General features: G+C 37.2%; 9 protein-coding genes, 5 non-coding genes and 1 pseudogene across 15 annotated transcripts; 7 read left to right on the top strand and 8 right to left on the bottom strand.

The window, feature by feature from the left end:
• Positions 1-144: 144 nt before the first annotated feature.
• lgc-1 (Neur_chan_LBD domain-containing protein) lies at positions 145-3,942 on the bottom strand (the record flags this gene model as incomplete). The annotated part of the gene is made up of 11 exons (NM_071753.7): positions 145-265; positions 897-1,023; positions 1,074-1,167; positions 1,213-1,413; positions 2,156-2,278; positions 2,328-2,393; positions 2,450-2,498; positions 2,550-2,704; positions 3,612-3,703; positions 3,755-3,850; positions 3,927-3,942. 11 exons carry the CDS (start codon positions 3,940-3,942, stop codon positions 169-171), a joined length of 1,116 nt encoding a protein of 371 aa, NP_504154.5. The 3' UTR covers positions 145-168.
• Positions 3,868-7,081, bottom strand: nhr-57 (Nuclear hormone receptor family member nhr-57). Its single transcript, NM_071752.8, has 8 exons — positions 6,951-7,081; positions 6,124-6,281; positions 5,660-5,766; positions 5,508-5,612; positions 5,156-5,457; positions 4,986-5,101; positions 4,781-4,935; positions 3,868-4,352 (listed from the first exon to the last, which is right to left on the bottom strand). The coding sequence occupies exons 1-8, from the start codon at positions 7,031-7,033 to the stop codon at positions 4,254-4,256; spliced, it is 1,125 nt and encodes a 374-aa protein (NP_504153.1). The 5' UTR covers positions 7,034-7,081; the 3' UTR covers positions 3,868-4,253.
• Positions 7,082-8,060: 979 nt separating this feature from the next.
• phat-4 (ShKT domain-containing protein) lies at positions 8,061-9,066 on the bottom strand. The gene is made up of 3 exons (NM_071751.5): positions 8,943-9,066; positions 8,622-8,883; positions 8,061-8,567 (listed from the first exon to the last, which is right to left on the bottom strand). Exons 1-3 carry the CDS (start codon positions 9,030-9,032, stop codon positions 8,173-8,175), a joined length of 747 nt encoding a protein of 248 aa, NP_504152.1. The 5' UTR covers positions 9,033-9,066; the 3' UTR covers positions 8,061-8,172.
• A 301-nt stretch (positions 9,067-9,367) lies between these two features.
• T05B4.4 lies at positions 9,368-11,102 on the bottom strand (annotated as a pseudogene). The gene is made up of 3 exons: positions 11,010-11,102; positions 10,369-10,671; positions 9,368-9,765 (listed from the first exon to the last, which is right to left on the bottom strand). Coding segments are annotated over exons 1-3 (794 nt in total).
• Positions 10,465-10,614, top strand: T05B4.15. The gene has a single exon (NR_068692.1). It is a non-coding gene; the product is annotated as an Unclassified non-coding RNA T05B4.15 (non-coding RNA).
• A 332-nt stretch (positions 11,103-11,434) lies between the features above and the next one.
• Positions 11,435-12,651, top strand: T05B4.13 (ShKT domain-containing protein; the record flags this gene model as incomplete). Its single annotated transcript, NM_001330829.1, has 3 exons — positions 11,435-11,527; positions 11,582-11,843; positions 12,254-12,651. The coding sequence occupies 3 exons, from the start codon at positions 11,435-11,437 to the stop codon at positions 12,649-12,651; spliced, it is 753 nt and encodes a 250-aa protein (NP_001317750.1).
• Positions 11,538-11,686, bottom strand: T05B4.16. The gene has a single exon (NR_068691.1). It is a non-coding gene; the product is annotated as an Unclassified non-coding RNA T05B4.16 (non-coding RNA).
• Positions 12,652-12,935: 284 nt separating the features above from the next.
• Positions 12,936-15,799, top strand: T05B4.12 (ShKT domain-containing protein). The gene is made up of 3 exons (NM_071748.2): positions 12,936-14,197; positions 14,942-15,197; positions 15,253-15,799. Exons 1-3 carry the CDS (start codon positions 14,108-14,110, stop codon positions 15,639-15,641), a joined length of 735 nt encoding a protein of 244 aa, NP_504149.1. The 5' UTR covers positions 12,936-14,107; the 3' UTR covers positions 15,642-15,799.
• Positions 14,817-15,190, bottom strand: T05B4.17. Its single transcript, NR_068690.1, has one exon. It is a non-coding gene; the product is annotated as an Unclassified non-coding RNA T05B4.17 (non-coding RNA).
• Positions 15,800-16,454: 655 nt separating the features above from the next.
• phat-5 (ShKT domain-containing protein) lies at positions 16,455-17,481 on the top strand. Its single transcript, NM_071747.7, has 3 exons — positions 16,455-16,602; positions 16,661-16,919; positions 16,974-17,481. The coding sequence occupies exons 1-3, from the start codon at positions 16,501-16,503 to the stop codon at positions 17,360-17,362; spliced, it is 750 nt and encodes a 249-aa protein (NP_504148.1). The 5' UTR covers positions 16,455-16,500; the 3' UTR covers positions 17,363-17,481.
• Positions 17,482-18,240: 759 nt separating this feature from the next.
• On the top strand, positions 18,241-19,080 carry T05B4.10 (ShKT domain-containing protein; the record flags this gene model as incomplete). Its single annotated transcript, NM_071746.1, has 3 exons — positions 18,241-18,342; positions 18,387-18,645; positions 18,689-19,080. 3 exons carry the CDS (start codon positions 18,241-18,243, stop codon positions 19,078-19,080), a joined length of 753 nt encoding a protein of 250 aa, NP_504147.1.
• Positions 19,081-20,537: 1,457 nt separating this feature from the next.
• On the top strand, positions 20,538-21,385 carry T05B4.9 (ShKT domain-containing protein; the record flags this gene model as incomplete). The annotated part of the gene is made up of 3 exons (NM_071745.1): positions 20,538-20,639; positions 20,687-20,945; positions 20,994-21,385. 3 exons carry the CDS (start codon positions 20,538-20,540, stop codon positions 21,383-21,385), a joined length of 753 nt encoding a protein of 250 aa, NP_504146.1.
• An 843-nt stretch (positions 21,386-22,228) lies between these two features.
• On the bottom strand, positions 22,229-22,286 carry T05B4.18. The gene has a single exon (NR_068689.1). It is a non-coding gene; the product is annotated as an Unclassified non-coding RNA T05B4.18 (non-coding RNA).
• Positions 22,287-22,798: 512 nt separating this feature from the next.
• T05B4.8 (ShKT domain-containing protein) lies at positions 22,799-23,881 on the top strand. Its single transcript, NM_071744.3, has 3 exons — positions 22,799-22,922; positions 23,076-23,334; positions 23,387-23,881. The coding sequence occupies exons 1-3, from the start codon at positions 22,821-22,823 to the stop codon at positions 23,776-23,778; spliced, it is 753 nt and encodes a 250-aa protein (NP_504145.2). The 5' UTR covers positions 22,799-22,820; the 3' UTR covers positions 23,779-23,881.
• On the bottom strand, positions 23,686-23,742 carry T05B4.19. The gene has a single exon (NR_068688.1). It is a non-coding gene; the product is annotated as an Unclassified non-coding RNA T05B4.19 (non-coding RNA).
• Positions 23,882-24,194: the final 313 nt, after the last annotated feature.

Here is a 24,194-nt window from a genome sequence, read left to right as displayed (position 1 = left end):
ATACATCAGAAACTATTCGAGAAGTTGCTACCTGGATTGAATTTCGGCGGAGCCACCACGCATTCAGTTACAGCTGTGTGACCTATTAGAGACAAACAAGAGACATGTTATTTAAGACTAAAGTTTATTGAAGAATGGGGGGGAATTGAATTTGAGGTAGAATAAGAATCATATGAACAGAATTATAAAGTTGATGAGATTGGCGAGTTGGAAGACAAACATCACAACGTACTCGACTGTTAGCCAGCCGAACCATTTGGAGAATCTAAAAGAAATTACGATTTATTTTTTTTTAATTTTAAATTTTGAATTTACAAAGACGGACAAGTAAATTCACAACACTTTTTGCTCACTTATTTTATTTCAATTTTTTTAAATTTCTGTCGTAATTTCGCGCGATTTTGACATGTTAGCTCAAAGGCACACGCTGTTTTTTTTTTCAAATCCTGTTTTATTAAGTTTATTTTGTTTTTTTAAGAAGTTTTATTAAAAAATCCTCGGAATTTAAAATGTGACATTTCCCGCAAAAGTGGCAAAAACTCAGTAATTGCCACTGGCAAAAAAATTTTTTAATATTTTTTGAAAAAAAATTAACTATGATATTTAGCCATTTTGGAGGGTAAATTTAAGCTTAAAAATACTAAATTAAAACCATTTTTCAGCTTTCCAACTAAGCCTGAAAACATAGGCCTAAAAATTCAAACCTGAGCCCGATAGATTGGTTGATAGATTTTTTTTTCAGATTCACTGCTGAAAAATTAATTCATACAAATTAAACAAAAAATTTTTAAGTGAGCAAAACGTGTTGTAAATTTACGAACCCCGTTTTGACACAGGTCTCCAATTTGACTAATTTTTTTCTGTCAAAATTATACTCAAACCGATTGAAAACCTACCTTGTCTCAACTGGCTTCTCTTCTTTTCCTTTTTGCCGCTTTTTCAAATGATTTCGAATCAAGGGAAGTGTAAGCACTACACCAATTGAGGCCATCACAATTACCAATCCAACAATCACATAAATTGCTGAAATTCGTTAGTTAGAAATATATAATGTATTGATAAAAATGTCTAACCTAAAAGTGGAATTCTCTTGGTTTTCGGCAGATCCTGCGCTAAAATTACCAATATGAAAGTCATCGCCATAATATTGGTGAGACCCACGGTTATCTGAAAACACTATGGATTATTTTTTTAGCTTTGAACTTCAATCACCTTTTCTCCAACATTTTCAATATTAAGGCACAGAGCAATAATCGACAGGAAGTTGATGAAAAACGCGGGTACCATAACCAGAGTCACATAGAATCCCGGATTCCTCTCGATTCTTGCCACAAACCGCTGCACAGCTGAGAAATTCCCGTTGCCAATTTCCTCGGCTACTCCAATATATGTCACTTTCCATTCGCCATTGCCCTGGATAGGATTTTGTTAAAAAACCAACTTTGTCACTTTTTAAAAGCGGTGTAGTCAAATTTTTTTAATTTTTTTTAGACTTGAAATTGTCTGAAAACACCAACGTTCATAGGAAACTTTTTGAAAACTTCTCAAAAAAAAGTAATGACGGCTCAAAAAATGGCCTAAAATTAGTTACAATTTGAATTTTGACTTGTCAGCGGCTGGAACCAATTTTTTTTGAAATCACTGTCAAATTTTGAGTATACAATATGAATATCTTGGGTTTTCAAGTTCATCTAGGTATTTTGAAGACATTAACAAATAGGTCAAAATTCAAATTTTAACTAATTTCAGGCTTTTTTTGAGCCGTTATAACTTTTTTTTGAAAAGTTTTCAAGAAGTTTCATTACGAAATTCGGTGTTTTTAGACAATTTGGATCTAATGAAGCAATAAAAAATTTGACAACATCACCTTTAAATAAAGAATGCCTTTTTTTTAAAAGTTGATTTTTAATTTAGTAGATCTACTCAGGGATGTCGTTTTTTGGTTTTTTTTTGTTTTTCAGACCAAAAAACAAAAACAAAAAATTGTCTTTCAAAAATGTTATGTTTTAAGTTAGTTATTACAGTGAAAAAAAATCGATTTTTTGTTTTTTGTTTTTTTTTGGTTCAAATTTGAAACAAAAAATATTTTAAATTTGGTCGAAATTTGTGTTTTGCAACAGATCTGCTGACAAACTAAAAAACGAAAAAACCGTACCAGTTGTGACAATGGTTTTGGTAAAGGTTCCATATCACTTTTGATTACATATTCATCAGCAAAGTAGGTGTGAAATAAAACGCTCACACCACATTCATGGCGATCCAATGGGAATTTATAAACCTTAATATTTATCAATTTTAATCAATAATACTACTAAACTAATACACACATCTAACTGACAAATCACTGAGGAAACAGTTGAGGTATAAAAACCTGTAGTTCCGTTGTAGTTGATCTGAATTATTTTAATTTAAAAAGTAAAAAAAAATTATTTCAATTTAGAAAGCTCACCCATGCAGTTCTCGGAGCATCGTCAGACTCGAAAAACTTAACTTCATGTCTAAAAATTGAAACTTAACCGATCTCGTTCCTAAAATTAAGAGTTTCCTACGCATCAGCAATTGTAACCTCTGGCAACCAAATCATTCTCTGTGGAACATAAATGTGGCTAATGCCACCATATTCTAATGGATTCCATTTCAAGCGTTGGTCTGTCCATTCAGCTAAGTAGTCAAATAGAAATGTGACTTTCTCTTCGACCTCAACCTGGAAAATGGACACTTGAATTCAACCTGGAAAATGGGCACTTGAAAGCTCAATCAGTTGTGAAATTTTTTTCGACTCTACTCCACTTTTAAGTTGTTAACAAAAATGCGCACATTTACAGATCGGCGGGAAACAATTTTTTAAAAATTTTTTCCTGCAAATCGGCAAATCCGCAAATTGCAGAAAAAACGGCAATTGTCATTTAAAAATTTCGGTAAATTGTGGTTTTGCTCATTTTTTTTGTTGGAAATTTCAGAAATTCAATTTTAATCAGCAAAATTGTAACATCCTATGAATATTCCTACATCCATTTTGAAAAGTAAGCATATTCTATGAAAATACCTTTAAAAAAACTGGAAAAAATTTTCAAAACAGCACAGTTTTAAGTGTTTCTGTCTTATAAAAAATCCCTCTAAAAATTTCCGGCAAATTGATATCAGGCAAACGGCAAATCCTCAATTTGCCGAAAATAAAAATTTCCGGCAAATCGGCAAACTGGCACATTGCCGGAATTGAAAAGTTTCCGGCAAATTGGCAAACTGGCAATTTGCCAATTTGCCGAATTTGCCGAAAGATTGAGGAACAACAATTGCCGTCCACTCCTGCTTCGACATGTGATAGGGCAAAAAAAAATCAATAATTATGTTTTAGGTGTAGGACTGCTGCTGTTTTACTTTTTATTATGCGTTAAAAACTTGCCGAATTCAAAAAAATAGTATAACTTTCTTATAACTCTTTGGCCGTTTATTAATCAAACATGTTAATTTTTACAATTTCCTGAACTATTTTTTTTCAAACAAAATTTTGAAATTCGGAAAAACTCTGAAGTGAAGTGAGAAATGAAAAATGGTTCACAAAAAATAACACTTCCAATTTGCACCCCAGAAGCTAATAAATTTAAACCTACCACATCTACCAATTTCAGCATAGCCATTGTTAATTTCAGCTCTGTTATTGGTGGATGTATCGTTGCAGTTTGATTAATCCATTGTGATTTATCTGAAAAATTGTTCAATAACCTGTGCTGAATCTGTAGAAAAAGTTCATTACGTAATGTATAAATAGCGCTTAATGTCGGGTCATAATCTTTGAATAAATCATCCCAAAGCCGTTTTTGATCGGCGAGAAATTTGTTGTAGGTTGCCACTGAAATTTATTTATTTATTTATTGTTAGTTGAACAAAAAGTTATTCACATTACTCTGAAACAATACTGAACTTACTCTCAGCTTTCGTCATATCTTGTGCCAAAAAATTTGGAATAACTAGAAGGCAAAGTGTAAAATACAATTTCAACATTTTTTTACTTTTTACAACCATACAATGTACAAAAATTTCAAAAAAAAAACTTGTTAGTAGACGAATATATTCAAAAAAGTGTATAAAAAGTATATGTAAAACAATACTTTCGTACCAAGCACGCACTCTCTGGAACCTCACAAATTTCAAATAACTTGAGAATTTCACGTTTGGGACATTTGAAGTGTGAAATGTCATATTTACATAAGGTTAAAAATGGAATGTAAAAAGAAGAGATCTGGTTCAAATAGTTATTGTCCATCAATGATTTTATAGATTTTGTCGTGGAATGGAAAACAGCGGAAAAGGCGTTTGACTTCCATCGTTTGAAGAAATAGTTCCACGGAACGCTGAAAATTGTGAAGAAGTTGAAAAAAAGTTATTTAACCCACAATCATAAATTACAAATGCTATCGAAAAATGTTTAACTGACAAGTTGTTTCTGACTTGGCCGCTTTATTGTGCCTTGTGAAAATTATATACATGTAAAAATGAGTTATCGAAAAGACTGCAAAAATTGGTGGAAACAATTTTGCATTTTTTTTTCAGAAATTTTATTCTTTTTGTCATGTTTTCTGTGTATTTTTTTTTATTTTTTCTGAATTCTTGAATTTTCTATAATTTCATTTTTCTCTCTTTCTTACTGTTAGTTAGTTAGCCCAGAATAAGCCTAAGCCTACGCCTGAGCCTAGGCCTAAGCTTATATCTTTTTAGCCATCAACAAATAATCCAAAGACTAGCCAAAACACCAAATAAAACCTAGCTCTAAAATGATTACCTCCAGAGCTGGCAGTAACATCAGAAGCCCGGAAAGCCGGTAAGCTGGATCCACGTCTGGCGAGTCTTTCTCGTAAAATGCTTTCAAGTCTGCAATCACGCTCTGTCGTACTGGTCGGCAAGACGGATAGTAACAATCCGGCTGACCATCTAGTGCTGAAAAATTTCAAAATTCTTTAGTGGTTCCCTAAGAACTTGGAGCTTACATTCATTCCACGTGCACAGGGATACCAATGCGAGAAACTCGATAAGCGATAGTTTTTGATGTGAGAGAGGTTGGAACACATTGCGTTTCATCTGGTCAAAGTTCGGGCGGTACATTCTGAAAAGTGGGAATTTTTAATTGAATATATTTTTAATCAAAGCTTAAACTTACTTCATCGCGTCTGTAGGTTTGCATTTTTCTAGACTCTCCGGATCATAGTAAAACTCATCCAAATTCATAGTATCAATAAAATCTCCATTTGCCAAAACAATTGCGTCAGTTCCTTCTTGATAACTCCGATATCCCATTTCAAGAATCAAAAATGATACGAAAAAGTATTTAAAAACGTGTTTCTTCTCAAACCCGCCCATTTCCTTAAACTGTGGAAAACTGCCCTCCAAGAATTCAAATTGAAGATATACATCGTTCGAGTAGATTTTGCAAAACTCCCCGTAGTTTGTGGCTCTTGGTGTCTGAATTCTCCTATATTTGCACAAGAAAATACACAATTTCACTAGCTCACCAATTTCGGGGCATGTAGATCGTATCGCTTCTTGTACAGTTTCTGATAGCTCTCCATCACTCCACACAGAGTCGGAGTCATTTGGTCATAGTCACCGAGTTCCAGCTAGAAGAAATATAATACTTTCAAGAGAGGCGAGGAGATGAGCTCACACTGAGAATCGGGCTGTTGCATGATGCAGGGGAAGATGAACAGGATGGAAGGCTTTCGATTCCAGGTGAATTTGCTTGTTTTGCGGCTTGTTGGATTGCTTGAACAACTGAAAATTAAGCTTAGGGTATATATTTTATTGGGTGAGTTTCTATAATTTTAGTAATTCAAATAATAACAAAATTTCAGGAATCCAAAATTCGTTCGAAAAAATTAATTTTTTTTTGATTTTAAACAATTCCAAAAGAATATATAAATTTAGAAAAGTTTTTGGAAAACCCAAAGAAAATCAAGAAATTGTAACTAAAGTTTGCAATAGTTACAAAAATAAAGAATGCGACTACTAGCTCAAGTATAAAACCAAGGGTTCTTTTTTGGAATTTTTAATTTTCCGAATATCAACAATCAGCCATGGCGTGCAATTTTACGAACTACTAAAACATTGTATAAAATTTAAAAATCGAACCTTCCGGATTCATTCCGACGTGAAGACATTTCGCATATCTACATGATTTACAGCTATCCCGGCTGCTCATTTTTATCACACATTCGTTCTTTTTCCGGCATACGAATTTTGGAGCCAAGTTCATGGAAGTCGTACGACGGAAGAACGCGGCACATGCTCTGTAAATTTGTCTATTTTTGCTAACAACTTAAAAGTGGAGAAGAAGAAAAAATTGCCTTGCTTTGCAAATTTTTTTTTTAATTTTCCAAATTTGCATTGATTTTTAAAATTTTTCAAAAGACGAAAAATCGACCGAATTAAATTTGAATTCCCGCTCAAATAAGTTACGTCATTTTCGATATTTTTGCATTTTCTGGCTCAATTTGTGAAAAGAAAAAAACCGAAAAATTTAGCCAGGAAACGCAAAAATATCGAAAATGACGTCACTCATTCGCGCGGGAATTCAAATGTAATTCGGCCGTTTTAATGATTTTTGAAAAATTGAACATATCAATAAAAATTTGGAGAATTAAAACAATTTTTAACAGTTATATTCGGTCATTTGGGCCTATTTTATGTTATTTAAAATGGTGTGGATTTTTTGACAAAAAAATAAAAATAAATATGAAAACATGTTCCAAGAATTAATTCATTTTAACCATAGCGTAAGAATTCAAATTTTGTTGAGTTTTTAAAATTGATTTTCGCTGTTTTATTTCAGTCAAATTTCAACTTCATCTCAGTTTTTGTTCAAATTGTTTCTAAAATTAAAGCAAACAATTTTTTTGACTTCACTCCATCTTTAATTCTTATTCAAATTTTAAACAAATATTAAAAAAAAAACTCACTTGCAAGCGATAGCCCCAAAGTGATAACCATCTCCTAACTGATGGCACACACTACAATATTTTCGTTCGCGAGCCACCAACATCTCTTGATTCACTCTTTAAAAATACAAAAGCATGTAGTTGAACACCGCACGTTTTATATAGTCTAACAATTACGATTGATAAGATAAAAGACCGGTGACCTCCAGGAAGTCTACGTGAGAAATGCAAACCAAAATGGTGTCTCAAAGATGGAAATCATGCAAAAAATTACAGCGAGGTCTGGGTTTTCCGAAAACGATGACAATTTGTTCGGATAGTGATCGATTGAATGTGGAGACGCGGGAGGTTAGACGTTCCACTAATCACGTACGCATAGTTCTCCAGCTGATCTTTTGAGTGAGAGTTACGCCTCTTTTTGTGTATGTTTTGTTGATAGACACTTGGGAAATGAAAAAGGTATGGAGAGTGAGAGGGAGAGAGAGAAAAGTAAAGTACAATAAACACTCTTTGAGTTGAAGAAGCGAAAGATATGATGTAAGTTTATTTTGTTTGTTTGCATCATTGTTAGTTTTCAATTATATTTTTCTTATTCAAGTTATTGAATTCAAAAAATAGAAAACAATAAAACACACGTACTACCAAATTATTCACGTTTGCATAATGACTTCCCGCAGCTGATGTCATAAGCCAATCAGCTAATCAAATTATTCAAATAGTAGAAGATCAAACGTTTAAAATAGTTTTAACTGCGATATGAATTTAAAATGAACCGAATTTTTTGTTGCAGTTATGAAAAATAATCTGTATCGCCCTCTATCGCCTTTTCCTTAACAATGCTGATAATAATGTAAAAGCCAGAATTCTGGCCTCCCGTTACCCATTTTGTCACTCATAAGACACGTAGGTGGATAGACACACATCTAGTGGAACATGACCTACACCTGCCTACCGCCAAAATGAACTTAAACCTTTAGTCTTTAATAACCAAAATGCTTGTTAATACTTCTCAAATTCTGCAAAAAACCACGGTAAAATAACTGAGAAAACGGAAAAGTTCTGGTAGGTATAAGGTACAAGGTACGCCTGAAAACATGCCTGTTTTATTGTTGTAAACTGTTCACCAAAAACTTGCACGTTAAAACATTTATTGTACGGAAGGAATGGTCAGTTCCATAGTCACCCGATGTGTGTCTTGAAAGAAGTAAGGAGAAATGTCAGAGAAAATTGATAAATTAATAGATTAGCAGAGTCTGCAACTTGTGGCACATCTGGATTTGCGTTGAGCAGCTGTGTAGAAGGTGTTGGTGCAGAATCCGTTGGCGGCCCAAGCTGAGCAAGATGAGCTGGAGTCGGCGGCGAATGAAGTGCAAGATCCCGAAGATGCAGTGGTGACAGTTCCGGATCCAGTTGTCGATGGGCATCTTCCGCAGGTTCTTTGGCAGTATTGGTTAACGAAATCTTGCATTCCGACGGTTTGGCAAATGCTCAAGTCGTTTCCGCAGTTGGTGACAGCATCGACGCATCCTCCCTGGTTGCAGAATCCGCAGGCAGATGGGCAGTCAGCGGCGATGATGGTTCTCCAAGTGACAGAGTCGCATTGAGCCTTGGTGATTGTGTTGCAGTTGAGACGTGGGACTGAAAGAAGTGGGAGCGTGTTTTAGGAATACTAAAATAAAAATAGGAACTTACAAGCAACATTTGGACAATTGTAGGCGTCAGTTGAGCAGCAGAATCCACAGGTCTTGGCGCAGTTGGCCAAGGCAGCAGTCTTCATGTCAGCAACAACTGGAGCAGGAGTTGGAGTGGCAGTTGTGTAACAAGCAAATGGTCTTTCAGCATCATTTCCAGCAGCTGGGTATCCAATAGCCGCATCTGCTGGTGGGTAGAGAGCAGCACACGATGAATCGGAAATCGAGTTCGAGCAGGCTGTGGCGGATGGGGTGTAGACGAACTGAAATTTTAATATTCTTACTATTAGAGGCCCTTCGAAACGCTATCCTAAAAACATACCGCTGTTCCATTGTAAGTAGTACAATTCAAGTCACCACCAATAACGGCGCTGCTGAATGGGACGAAGAAGAGGCTGATGAGGAAATACATTGCTGGATGAATTGCTGTTGAAATTCTTGGATGATTACTCGACAAACCGATATCTCTTATATACTCCTATTCATCATATTTGATCACCTGTCTGACAATAGTGCACAGCGATGAATTCATTGTTTCCATTTTACCAACGTTTTTTGCTTGTTCAAACAATGTTAGCTTTCCATGCAATCATTCATTTGTACATTAAAAATCACAACGCTTTTTATTCGATATTTTTACTGGATTGGTCAGTTCCGTTAGAATGAATAAGGTAATTGGGTTCAGAAAGCGTCACTGGGCTGGAAAAAAAAATGGGGCGGGGGTGATAAATTATGTGAAGACAAAAATTAGCAAATCTTGCAGGTCGATGCACAATAAGATTTTCTCTGAGCACTGGTGTAGAACGCATTGGTGCAGAATCCATTGGCCGCCCAATCGGAACAGAGAGATGAACTGTCAGCATTGTAAGAAGTGCATGTGGAGGAAGATGAAGCTGTGGAGCTTGAAGAGGTTGTACTTGATGATGGGCATCTTCCACATGTTCTTTGGCAGTAGGTATTCACGAAATCTTGCATTCCAACTGTAGTGCAGATTGAGATATCAGTGGCACAGTCAACAAGAGCATCAACACATCCTCCCTCGTTACAGAATCCGCAAGCAGATGGGCAGTCGGTGGCAATGATGGATCTCCAGATGATAGAGTTACATTGAGCAGTGGTGATTGTTGAGCAGTCGAGGCGTGGGTCTGAAATTGGAAAATAATTTATTGGTGGAATTGTTAGAGGAGCCTGCTAGGTTAGCCTGTCGATGAAAAAAATTTTAATTTCTTACAAATTCTCACTTAAAAAGTTCTAACCCTTTAATGGGTTTATCTGATACATTTGAATTTTTAAAAAATGTGTTCAATTTGATATATTTTACAGATCATTAACAGGTTCTGTTTTTGATTTCTTTCGTTTAATTGATCATTAGAAAACTTTGATGATCAGTTTTTTACCTGTTTTTGTTTGTGTCAATCTGATAGTCGGCTTCGATCAATGTATATGTAACTTTATCGAAACATTTTAATTTATTTTTAAATCTTAACAATTTCCCTTTAAGATTTAATTTTTCATAAAGGAAATTTCAATAATTATAACATTAATTGAAACTTTAAAAACGTAATTGTAGTTTTTGTAGTACCCCAAGTCAAAAACCATTGGGTTCAGTGTTCGGAATACGTGACTTTTGAGAATCGATTTGCCGTAAATGCCTTATAACAATTCGTTCACAATTACGGAAGTAGAATTCACAAAGTAACTATTTCAAATTGGTGTTAATCTCTTTCAAACTCATGAAGTGGCCCCACCTATTTCTTGGATTTGATGCAATTGAATTTTCTTAGAATTTTCAAACATTTACTGCAACTGTATGCATCAGTTTGGCAGCACAATCCACAAGTCTTGGCACAAGTCTCCAAAGCAGCAGTCTTCATGTCTTGAACAATAGCTGCTGGAGTAGCTGTGGCGGTTGTGTAGCAGTTCAATGGTCGTTCAGCATCGGTTCCAGCTGATGGGTATCCGGCAGTGGTGTCTGGAGCAGCGTAGAGAGCTTGGCAAGCTGCATCAGAGATTGTGTTAGAGCATGCGACAGCGGATGGGGTGTAGACGAACTGAAAATCGATAAAAGGTGAAGATAACTTAAGGTTTTTAGGTACTGGGAGTTGCTTTATGTTTAAAAGTTGTTTGAAACCAAAAAATTGAAAAAACTGCTTGACTTGAAGTTTTGAAAATTTGAAGAGTGGACGATTTTCTATTTTCAAAAGAAATCTTTGAGTTTTGTGGATTCTTTAAAAATTAAAAAAAATCAAAAATTTGTGTGACGTTCTTCCAAGAAACTCTATATATACTGAAACTTATGAAGTTTATAATCGGAAAGTTCTACGTTAAATTTTGCTAAAATTCTAATTTTTATGTTTAACTGAAAATATTTTAGACTTCAAATTCGTACCGAAGTTCCATTATAAGAAGTACAGTTCAAATCACCAGTAATGGCTGCGTTAGCGGTCAATGGGACCAATAGGAACGAGAATATGAAAATCATGATTGATTGATGACTTTTCGAGAATATTTTTTGGTTTATATACCTCCTTCCTCTTGTTGCTGATCAGTGAACCAAATTTAATTTCAAAATTTTAGAAATTTTGTACCAGAACATGCAACAAAGAGTTATCCTTTTTTGTTTAACCACGTCAACTCGAAGAGCATTGAAATTAGGGAGGGTGCAGTGCACGGTCACCACTTTGTTGCTGAACTATGTCTCAATTAACAGCAAGAAGCTGAGCAAATTGTCCAAGGACAAACTTGTCTCCAGGTAATGGTCATGTACTATATAAGCATGGCAGGAAAGTATGGTAGACATCAAAAATTCCAGATATGCTTTTCATTTTCTCCCTCCTTTTAGTCCCATTTACAGCTAACGCAGCTATAACAGGGGACTTGAATTGCACTTCTTACAACGGAACTTCGGTAATTTATCTTATTACCTCCAATTATAATATTCCCTCAATCTCAAAATTTCAGTTCGTCTACACCCCAGCCGCCGTAGCCTGCTCCAACACCATCTCCGATGCAGCTTGCCAAGCTCTTTACGCTGCTCCAGACACCACTGCCGGATACCCATCTGCTGGAACAGATGCTGAACGGCCACTGGCTTGCTACACAACCGCCACAGCTACTCCAGCAGCTATTGTTCAGGATATGAAGACTGCTGCTTTGGAGACTTGTGCCAAGACTTGTGGATTGTGCTGTCAGACGGATGCATACAGTTGCAGTAATGTTGCTTGTGAGTTTTAGTTTATTTTTTTGAAAATATGGATATTGAGTAAACCCTTGCCTTTTGCTTAGCAGAGCAGACAATCCTGTTATGAAAATTGTCAAACTGTAATCGACTGCGCAGTCCAATTTTTAATTTGAAAAACCGGTAATGGAGTAAATTTCCGTCATACAAAGGAGAGATATACATATCTAAACAATGAAATGCTTCAGTTCCTTCTGAACATACAGACTATAAACTATACTACCTTTTATCAGATCTTTCACCAAAAAATGCTTAAGTTCCATCAAGAGACAATTTTTGCAATACAATTTACATTTTGATTGTACTTTTGTGAAGGATTAATATCTAATTGCTGATAGTTTGAGCCATGAGCCAAGTTTTCAAAAATGTGTCTTCTAACTTTTTCCCATTTTCAGACCCACGCCTCGACTGCTCAACAATCACCACTGCTCAATGTAACTCTATCATCTGGAGATCCATCATTGCCACCGACTGCCCATCTGCTTGCGGATTCTGTAACGAGGGAGGATGTGTTGATGCTCTTGTTGACTGTGCCACTGATATCTCAATCTGCACTACAGTTGGAATGCAAGATTTCGTGAATACCTACTGCCAAAGAACATGTGGAAGATGCCCATCATCTACTACTGCATCATCAAGCTCCACAGCTTCATCTTCCTCCACATGCACTTCTTATAATGCGGATAGTTCATCTCTCTGTTCCGACTGGGCAGCCAATGGATTCTGCACCAATGCTTTCTACACAAGTGCTCAAAGAAAATCATATTGTGCAACTACTTGCAAGATTTGCTAATTTTTCTCCTAATTAATTTATTACTTTTACCAAACTGTGTGACTAAGGGTCTGACCAATCCTTCTAAATAAATATGAATGAAACGCTTATTTTTAATTTTGTGTGACTTTGTCAGAAAAGAGTAGGTAGCCAGCATTGACTGCAGCTTGACAAACATTTCATGTCAAACTGACCACATTTGCAAAAACGCAACAGTTATTGATTGAATTTTATAATTAAAAAGAAGGGGGGGGGGGGGGGGTGCCAGATTATAGAGCAACGTCAACATTTTTTGCAACTAGCTTCTGAAAATTTTTATTTTCACTGTTTTCCTCTGCTTTTCTGCAAACCAAACATAAAATAAAATATTTAAAAAAATGCAATCAAAAGACATTTTTCCGAAAAAATCACACGGTAACTCGAATTATAAATATTTAAAAAATTTTCTACGATTTTGGAAAATTGGAAAAATCTCAGTTTTTGCCATTTTTTTGGAATTCGTTTTGAGGTCTACTTTAGGGCTCCCATGAAGGCGCGAAAACGCCTGCCGGGACCACCTTTCGGCGACCTTCGCCTGCCTCGCGCCGGGCACCGTGCTTTGTGTAACGAGCGGCGCGGAACCCGAAAAGTGTCGGCCGCGTTGAAAAAACCGACATTCGCACTATGTGATGTAAACACCAAGGATTTGACTTCTCGCCATAGTGTAGAAATAAGGCGAGAGGTCGGCACGTTTGAGGCAGGCCCCGAAAAAAACGGCCTCCTTTGGAAGCATATATTTTCCAATATTAATATAGTAGTGATTCGAACATGCGTCAGTTTTACAATTTACTTTAAAAATGGCGAAAACTCATAAATTGACAATTTTTGACTAATAAAACATTTTAAAACATTTTTTGAAAAGTTTCACTTTCAAAGTTTCACTGATATTAGACCATTTTGATTTTACACTGGAGTTACTACACCGTTAAGATCGAAATTTCAAGTAAAACACAGATCAATTAACTAATTAAAAAAATAAAACGAAGTAAGAATTGCCAAGAGCTGACTAGAATTTCAGTCTAATTCTGCAAAACAAATTTCAGATTAGCGCTCTCTATTTGTTCATTAGCTTCTGGGCTTCACGTGACCCATATCCAAAAGCAGCCGTGGAACTAAAATAACAAAGAGTACAAGCTACCTGAGCTAACAATAACTTCCCAATTGTTCCAGTACTTTTTTCATGTGTTTCAGGGCAAACAATTATCCATTTGCCATTCAAACATCTCTCTCATTTTTGTTCGGATCGATCCTAAAAATTCCATGTCTCTTTGTTACTATGTGTCTGGAACACACAGACGAATAGTGCAGATCGATATAAAAAAAGGCGAATGGTGTGAGAACAGAAAGCTGTACATACAGTAAATGTCGTGGTATATAAGGAGAAGTGGTCGGGCTAAAAAGTATCGAACACTTTTATAAATCATTCGCTTTTGCAGCAATGTATTTCCTCATCAGCCTCTTCTTCGTCCCATTCAGCAGCGCCGTTATCGGTGGTGACTTGAATTGTACCAGCTACAATGGAACATCGGTATGTGATAGTACAATTTTGAGATTTGGAAAATTCATTTTAGAGGGCTTATGGGTTAGCGCCAGTGGGCAAAATTATACATAGTATAGGTATCGTAGAAAAAAGTTTTTTTGGTCGGGTCAAATTCCAAAAATGAGTGGCAAAAACTGAGTAATTGTCGCTTTTTGAGAGTAAATAAAAAATTTCCAAAATTTTTTTGAAAAGTTTTACTATATTATTTGATCATGTTGGAACATTTGGAGTGGTTTTTAACACTTTCCACACTTGCGCTACTCCACCTTTAAAGGGTGTTCCAGTTTGAAAGTTTCATAACATACATAAATACTTGAATTTGGAAAAATTCATTCCGGAAAACTGAATATCCAGATGATATAAACTTTAAAAATTTGCTTATAACACATTATATGTATAACTTTTGATAGGAATCTAGGTTTAAGCTTTCAAAAAAGTTCCTGATTTAAATTAGGAGTTGGCTTCAATTACGAAAAATCTTACTATCGGAAATTTTGAAACTCGGCAATAAAAGTGGTAATATGTTCAGATTCGTATTATCGAAAAAAAATCATCATATTTTTAAGATAAGTTTATAATACAACAGTAGTTTTTATTGCACAAGTTTTGAGCTCGGCAATTTTAGAATCCCCAAATTGTCAAAAAATTTGAATTATCAAATTATCGTATGGCCCAAAATTTGGTTGCCGCCAATCTCTAGAGCCCTAACTTTTAATAATCCCTACTTTCTAGTTCGTCTACACCCCGGCTGCGGTTGCCTGCTCGAACGCTATCTCGGATGCTTCTTGCCAGGTTCTTTATGCTGCCCCGGACACCCTATACCCAGCTGCTGGAAATGATGCTGAGAGAGCTTATGCTTGCTACACAACCGCCACAGCTACCCCAGCTGCTGTTGTGGCTGACATGAAGACTGCTGCAATTGCATCTTGTGCAAAAACTTGCGGATTCTGCTGCCTAACTGACGACTACAATTGTGCCAATGCTGCTTGTAAGTTTTCAGAGCTTCTCTTATTAACTAAATCTACAGTCAATGTATATTTCAGACCCACGACTCAACTGCGCTACAATCACCAAAGCTCAATGTAACTCAGTCACCTGGAGAACCATCATCGCTACAGACTGCCCATCTGCATGCGGATTCTGTAACTCTGGTGGATGCGTCGATGCCGTCACCAACTGCGGAAACGACTTGAGCATCTGTAACACTGTTGGAATGCAAACCTTCGTCAATCAATACTGCCAAAAGACTTGCGGAAGATGCCCATCAACCACCGCATCATCTGGATCTGTCACCTCTGGCACCTGCACCTCCTACGCCGCCGACTCATCAACCTCATGTACCTCCTGGGCTAAGAACGGATTCTGCACCAACACCTTCTACACCGTTGCTCAGCGCAAAGCCAGATGTGCCACAAGTTGCAAGCTCTGCTAAATCGATTGATCTACTACTTCTTTGACAACTACTTCTACATTCCCCAACTTTAATTTTATTTTCAACAAACGACCTCAGGTGACATGGAACTGACCATTCCGTTGATTAATACATACTTCTGAATTTATTTTGTTTTTCAATAAATCTCTAGTATTGAATTTGTTCTAGTTATGACTGACTTCATGATTTTATCAAACACAAAGTGTTGGACTTACTTCTTGCGCCAATTCGAAGAGAAGTTTTCACAATTTTTTTTAGAACCTGCTCTCGTTGTATGCAATATGAGAATCTGAAAAAAATATGATTGAATTGATGACTCACAAAAAAAGGGAAAAAAGTAAAACATGAAGCGAACTTTATAGCTGTATAGAATCAAATTCAAAAATTTTTAAGTCTGTCAGCGCACTTAAATTTAAATTTCAGCTAAAAGTTTAGCATATTCTGATTGAGTCACAACTCTCTAAACCGCACAAAAAAGATAAATGAGATTCCTAATTTTCGATAAATAATTCGAAAAAAGCTGAGCCAACAACCACCTAGCACCCTCTCAACACCATCAATACTATTTTCACACCACACAAGGCGATAAATCATCACATGCTCCGATATTCATTGTTTCCAACGCCCGCCAAACTGATACAGTTTGCACCTGTTCAAATTGTCGAAAGATGAAATAGTTCACGAGATGGTTAGAAACTGAGACAGTTTCATTGTATTCTAAAAGAGACTAACAGATGAATATTAACAGATGTGCAAATCTTTTAAGGCTATATGGAAATTAGTATAAAAGAGGAAAAAATAATGGTGAAATTCACAGCTCAGAAGTTCTTCTTCTCCAGCTCCTACCAATCTAACAAAAATGATTGCAATCATTTCAATTCTCTTCGCTTCATTCTTGGCTCCAGAAGTCTCCGCTGCCATCGGAGGTGACCTGAACTGCACTGTATACAATGGAACCATGGTACGTTTCTATTATAACATTTTCATAAAAAATCCATAACACATAACTTGAATTTCAGTTCGTGTGGACCCCAGCAGCCGTTGCGTGCCAGAATACCATCTCCGACGCATCATGTGCTATCCTCTACCCAACCACCGATACATTGGGACTTCCAGCTGCTGGAAATGCCGCTGGAAGACCATTGGCTTGCTATACCACTGCTACAGTCACCCCAGCAGCTGTCGTACTTGACATGAAGACTGCTGCCCTTGCAAGTTGCCCAAAGACTTGTGGATTCTGCTGCAACACAGATGCCTTCAACTGCAAGAACGCTGATTGTAAGTTTACCAAAAATTGAAGAGCCAGGCTATGATCTGGATGACATTTTTCAGACCCACGTCTCAACTGTGCCACAATCACCAACAGCCAATGCAACTCTCCAGCCTGGAGAAACATCATCGCCGCTGATTGCCCATCTGCCTGCGGATTCTGCGGACAAGGAGGATGTGTCGATGCCGTCACCAACTGCGGAAACGACTTGAGCATCTGCCAAAACATTGGAATGCAAAGCTTCGTCAATACTTACTGCCAAAAGAGTTGCGGACGTTGCCCATCTACAACCACTTCCGGTTACAACAACGGAGGAGGTTCATGCACATCATACGTCGCCGACAGCTCTTCCAACTGTGCCTCGTGGGCTAAGAACGGATTCTGCACGAACAACTTCTACACAGTAGATCAACGCAGAGCTAGATGTGGATCCACATGCAGAATTTGCTAAATGATGTAATCATCCCAACTTTGACCTCGACTCTTTCAAGACATTCATGTACTTATATCTATTGTTAGTTGGAACTGACCATTCCAAATACGTGACTAGTGAATAAATATTTTATGCACATTATTTTCGAATTGAATGAAATTTAGTAATACAGCAAATCTCACAAGTGTTCTTAATGTACATAAGTTGCGAAAAATGATACTTTTGTGACTAATGAAACAATATGTTGGAAATACAAATTGAAAGAGAACAGGTATACAAATGGGTTCTCGAGATAATTTTTAAATTGGTAGAACTGAAAATAGTTTTGCTCGATGAAAACCTCACTGGACAATTGTTGTAGAACTGATTCATATAATCTTACGTATTCAAACTAGAAGTTTTGTAGCATTAGATATGGCAGCCGTTCAAACAGTCGTCTACTGACTGGAAAGTTCTTATCAAATTTCTGATTAAAAAATAAAAACACAAAACTTGCCCAAATTGTTCGTCAATATTTTCAGTATAATTGAAAAAAAAATTTAAAAAAAACACAGAAACCATTCAATTTTAACTTTGAAATGCAAATTATACATACTTACTTCTCCTTGAATTTACAATGATTAACGACAGGATAATATGTAGCAAATGACTCTGAGCTAGATTTTACATGTACGCAAACCCTTTTGTTATAATATCTCATGTACAACATTTTGCACCTGTTCAAACGGGCAAAAAATGACATTTTGCGAGGGTTTCATTGTGTGTCTGTGGTACAAAACGAGACATGCAGCAGTTGAGCAAAGAATGAAAACCTGGTATAAAAGTGGACAATTTCCTATCAGAAAACATACTTTCCAAAAACTCATTTTCCAGAGCTTTACCTGAAACATTCAACAATGATTGCTCTCATTTCAATGATGATCGTTTCTTTCTTGGCTCCAGATGTTTCGGCAGTTATTGGAGGAGACTTGAATTGCACACAATACAACGGATCTGCGGTAGCTTAGGATGAGTACATCTGCAAGTAATTCTTAGTTTTCAGTTTGTCTGGACACCTGCAGCTGTGGCTTGTTCAAACCTTATTTCCGACGCATCGTGCGCTGTTCTCTATCCAACAACTGATACACTGGGATACCCAGCTCCTGGAAATGCTGCTGGAAGACCACTGGCTTGCTACACCACTGGTTCAGTTACTCCAGCTGCAGTGATTCAAGACATGAAGACTGCCGCTGCTTCCACGTGCCCAAGAACGTGTGGATTGTGTTGTCAAACTGATGCCTACAGCTGCCCTAACGTTGCTTGTAAGATAGTTGTTTAGAAAATCCCACATAATTGATTATTCAGATCCTCGTCTTAACTGCGCTTCTATCACTCTTTCTCAATGCAACTCCCCAGCCTGGAGAACGATCATTGCCGCTGACTGCCCATCTGCTTGCGGATTCTGCAACCAAGGCGGATGCGTCGATGCCGTCACTAACTGCGGAAACGACCTCAGCATTTGTAACACCGTTGGAATGCAGACATTCGTAAACACCTATTGCCAGAGAACCTGCGGAAGATGCCCATCAACCACCGCATCCGGAAGTGTGACTGTAACATCGGGAACTTGCACCTCATACATCGCCGACAGCTCCTCCAACTGTGCTGCCTGGTCCACCAATGGATTCTGCACCAACACCTTCTACACGGTTGCTCAACGCCGATCCAGATGTGCCACAACTTGCAGAATCTGCTAGAAAGACTTCAACTTCTCACAATTTCCCCCTATTTTCTTTCAACTCATCCGACAACTCATATTTATTAACTGGAACTGACCATTCCATGTACAAATCTAAGCGACTGACTTGTGAATAAATATAAATGTTTTATTTGATTTTTTTCACAACCAACACTGATCTACAGATCTGATATAGACTGGTATACGTAGATCAAGAGTTAAAAGTTAAACTGCGAATCCGGAAAAGCATTATAACAACCTGAAGCAGAGCGACAAGAGAAAAACTCACACTTTTATGTCCTAAACGCCTTTATCCAAAAATATGGAAAAAAATACCGCAAGTGCTGAAAAATTGGGGTCGGCTAGTGCACTGAAAGTGCTTCAGCACGACTGAGGCAAAATCACAAAATTAGCTTGATGAAATCCAAACCAGGCTTCTGGAAAACAATCATGTATGTATAAATACTCTATTGAAGATAGATGAAAAATTGCTTCAAACTTAATTTTAGAAGTTAATTTGAAATTAACATGGTAACTTTTATTTACATTACACCACTTTTGATAAAACTTCCAACTATTTTTATTTTTCAATAAAAACATTTATATATCAAGTTAGTATCGTAAGCTAGTATCGATTTCCAGGATGAAAGTTGTGTTTGAATGATAATTAATTATGGGAACTTGTAAAAGAACCCTAAAAACCTTAAAAGCTGTGATAAACCCACAAAACATTTAACTCGAAAGTACAAGGCATACAACAACTATAATAGTTAGACTATAATAATTTAGTAGCAACTTTGAATCATTTGGACATATAAAAATTATTGTGTCCGTGAGAATCATAGATCTGAGTCGAAACCACGATGACGTTAAATCGGGAACAAATAAATATCAAAAAAATTAGTTCAGTTCTATTGACACGTGTTGATGCCCTCTCGATTACATTCGCTCATATTAATACGCTACTTTCTTGAAGAAAAAAAAACAATTTACCAATAAAAGTTTCCAGACAATTAGTGGTTTCGGTTCTGGATTTTCTGTGTTAATTAATACGTTCGAGTTGTAGTAGATTCGCCGCTTTTGGGTGAAATATAAAAGAAAACAATGATTATTTAAAGTACACAGAATAGTGAAACTTTTTTCAAAAATTTTTTTTTCTCATCAAATTTTATATTATCACCCAAAGAAAAATGATGCACTAGAACCGTCTCTATACATTTGCACTGCGCATAGACTTGCCATGTAACAAAATTCTTTTGTTTCAAAAACACATGTACCTCATTTCGTCAGCTGTTCAAACGGCCCAAAAATGAAATTTTGCGAGGGTTTCATTGTGTCTGTAGTACAAAACGTTGCAACACATATAGGTGCAGTTGTACAAAGAATGAAAACCTGGTATATAAGTGGACTATTTTCTTGCAGAAAACATACTTTCCAGCAGCTCATTTTCCAGAGCTTCCTCTGAAACATTCAAAAATGATTGCTCTCATTTCAATGATGATCGTTTCTTTCTTGGCTCCAGATGTATCTGCAGTTATTGGAGGAGATTTAAATTGTACCACTTTCAATGGATCTGCGGTAGGGCTACTTGATAGACTCACCTAGCTGTAACTCTTAATTTTCAGTTTGTCTGGACACCTGCAGCAGTTGCCTGCTCGAACTTCATCTCCGACGCATCGTGTGCTGTTCTCTACCCAACCACTGATACCTTGGGATTCCCAGCTCCTGGAAATGCTGCTGGAAGACCACTGGCTTGCTACACCACTGGTTCAGTTACACCAGCTGCAGTGATTCAAGACATGAAGACTGCCGCTGCGTCCACTTGCCCAAGAACATGTGGACTCTGCTGTCAAACTGAAGCTTACAACTGCCCTAACGTTGCTTGTAAGTTTAATTTTATGAAGTTATTTTGCCAAAAAATAAATATTTCAGATCCTCGTCTTAACTGTGCTTCTATCACTCTTTCTCAATGTAACTCCCCAGCCTGGAGAACGATCATTGCCGCTGATTGCCCATCTGCTTGTGGATTCTGCACCCAAGGTGGATGCGTCGATGCTGTCACCAACTGTGGAACTGATCTGAGCATCTGCCAAAACATTGGAATGCAAAGCTTTGTTAACACTTACTGCCAGAGAACATGTGGAAGATGCCCATCAACGACTGCATCTGGAAGCGTGACTGTAACATCCGGAACCTGCACCTCATACATCGCTGACAGCTCCTCCAACTGTGCCTCCTGGTCTAGGAACGGATTCTGCACCAACACCTTCTACACAGTTGCTCAACGCCGATCCAGATGTGCCACTACCTGCAGAATCTGCTAAAACGACAATAACTTCTCACAATATCCCCAGTTTTCTTTCAACTCATCCGACAACTCATATTTATTAACTGGAACTGACCATTCCATGTACATTTCTAAGCGACTGACTAGTGAATAAATATAAATGTTTTCTTTGATTTTTTTTACAATCTATGTATACAAATATGACGCATCTATTAGTGTTGCGCCTTCTTATAGTATTGCATCTAAATGGGCTTCCGAAAATAAGTGCCTAGCATACGGGTTTTTCAATATACAGTGCAGTACCTACGCTAACCGATTTTAATTCTTTTTGCTTTCATGTGGTTATTTTCCGGTACTTTTCCGTGAAAAGCAAACTGATTAAAATTGATGGATTCTAGAAAATCATAGAAACTCGCCAAGGTATCTTTACTAAAAAAATCTCGAAAATTTGATAATTCATATGTTTGCAATTCAAATGATGCAAATAAGAATGATAATAAAAATATATTGAAAGGCGAACATCATTAGGCAAAAACATTGGTTTCCAAAATAATAAAATAAAAATATAAAAGTAGGAATATTTTTATTATTATTCTACAAGTTCATTTGATGCAATGAGCAACTGCTGCAAGTTTGGCTACACTCGAATCCGTCTCTCATTTATTTCGAGTCTTCTCTCGACCTCATGTTACCACAAACGCATTTCGCTTGTCGATGATGACGTGGGACTGCGTGCTGAGTCTGTAATAATTTGTGTGCATGTCGGAAATCTCACGGAGAAAAAACCAATGCCTTTCTGTTTCGAAATTATTTTCTGCTCCTGGGTGGAAGTCAAAAAGTGCAGTTTTCTGAGCAAACCTTTATTTTGACTTTGAAAAAATTGGAATGCAAAGCTTTGTCAACACTTACTGCCAGAGAACCTGTGGAAGATGCCCATCGACCACTACATCTGGAAGCGTAACTGTAACATCCGGAACTTGCACCTCATACATCGCAGACAGCTCCTCCAACTGTGCCTCCTGGGCTAGGACCACCCGCTTTTGGTAAGGGATCAATTTGAAGAGTATTTTATGAATTCAACCTTGTGAAATCACAGATTTATGAAAATTTGATTATAATTTTTTGAGTTACCCAGTACAGTTCAAATAATTTTACCAACACTCTAAGTAATGAAATCAAGAAGCTCAAAAGCTGATCTAATAAGACACCTTTAGCAAAGTGTGTTGTGGAGGCGATACTTGTTGTACTGAAAAATGCTTTGTTGTCAAACCGATACAAATTTACACCTGTTCAAATGGTCGAAAGAGGAGTCTTTTTCATACGATTCTATTGGAAACCGAGAATGGAAAATTAGCGCACAAGACGAACAGTTGTGCAAAGATTAGGGAATGCGTTCGGAAATTAGTATAAAAGGAGGGAATGGTTTTGAATAGACATCAACCAGTGTGGTTCTATCTCTTTTATTAAACAAAATGATTGCTTTAGTTTCATTGTTCTTTGTTTCATTGTTCGCCCCAGAAGCTTCTGCTGTGATTGGTGGAGATTTGAACTGCACAACTTATAATGGAACAGCGGTAAGATACAAATCGTTGTAGAAAATATGATTTCGATGATGTTAAGGACGCTTTAAATGCTACAGTCACTAAAGAATAATCATAAACCCCTATTTGATCATGCTAAAATAAAATCCTGAATGTTACTGAATAAATTCAAATTATTGATTACAGTTCGTGTGGACCCCTTCAGCAGTTGCTTGCTCGAACACTATCTCTGACGCATCGTGCGCTATCCTATACCCAACCACCGATACATTGGGATTCCCAGCCGCTGGAAATGCTGCTGGAAGACCACTGGCTTGTTATACGACTGCTACTGCCACCCCAGCTGCCGTAGTTCAGGACATGAAAACTGCTGCTGCTGCCAATTGCCCGAAGACGTGTGGACTCTGCTGTCAAACTGATGCGTACTACTGCCCTAACGTTGCTTGTAAGTTCTATTTATCTTAAGTTTTGGAAAAAAATAAGGAATTATAATTCAGATCCTCGTCTCAACTGCGCTTCTATCACACTTTCTCAATGCAACTCCCCAGCCTGGAGAACGATCATTGCCGCTGATTGCCCATCTGCTTGTGGATTCTGCAACCAAGCGGGATGCGTCGATGCTGTTACTAACTGCGGAACTGATCTGAGCATCTGCCAAAACATCGGAATGCAAACCTTCGTGAACACCTACTGCCAGAGAACCTGTGGAAGATGCCCATCAACCACCGCAGCTGGAAGCGTAACTGTAACATCCGGAACCTGCACCTCATACATCGCCGACAGCTCCTCCAACTGTGCCGCCTGGTCCACCAACGGATTCTGCACCAATACCTTCTACACAGTTGCCCAACGCCGATCGAGATGTGCCACTACCTGCAGAATCTGTTAAACTGAATTGGATTTATGTATTTAATTGACTTGTGCATACTTATGGTTATTGAATGGAATTGACCACTCCATATAGATACCAATTATAAATATTTCAATGACTTAGAATAATTTATTAATTTCGAAAAGTGGATACGGATCGGGGACAAAATTAGTTTTGTTATTTGATGGTGACCGGTGACTGGCGCATAACCGAACGTTTTGGAAATTGGCCGCCTCTGCTAGGTGACTATTTCGAACAACTTCCTTGGAGCTCATATGATTTCTGATTTTCATTGAAGTGACACAAGCTGGAAAATAACTTAATTTCTCACCAGACGAATTTCTTAGTCACTATTGCATATTATTTTAATGCTGCCATGTTCTCTTCGTCTAAATTGAATTTATTAAAAAATAATTCCAAAATAATCATTCATG

Source organism: Caenorhabditis elegans, chromosome V (genome assembly GCF_000002985.6).
Source record: "Caenorhabditis elegans chromosome V".
Classification (NCBI taxonomy): domain Eukaryota; kingdom Metazoa; phylum Nematoda; class Chromadorea; order Rhabditida; family Rhabditidae; genus Caenorhabditis; species Caenorhabditis elegans.
Note: the sequence above shows the minus strand (reverse complement) of the source record. Positions and strands in the feature narration are given on the sequence as shown.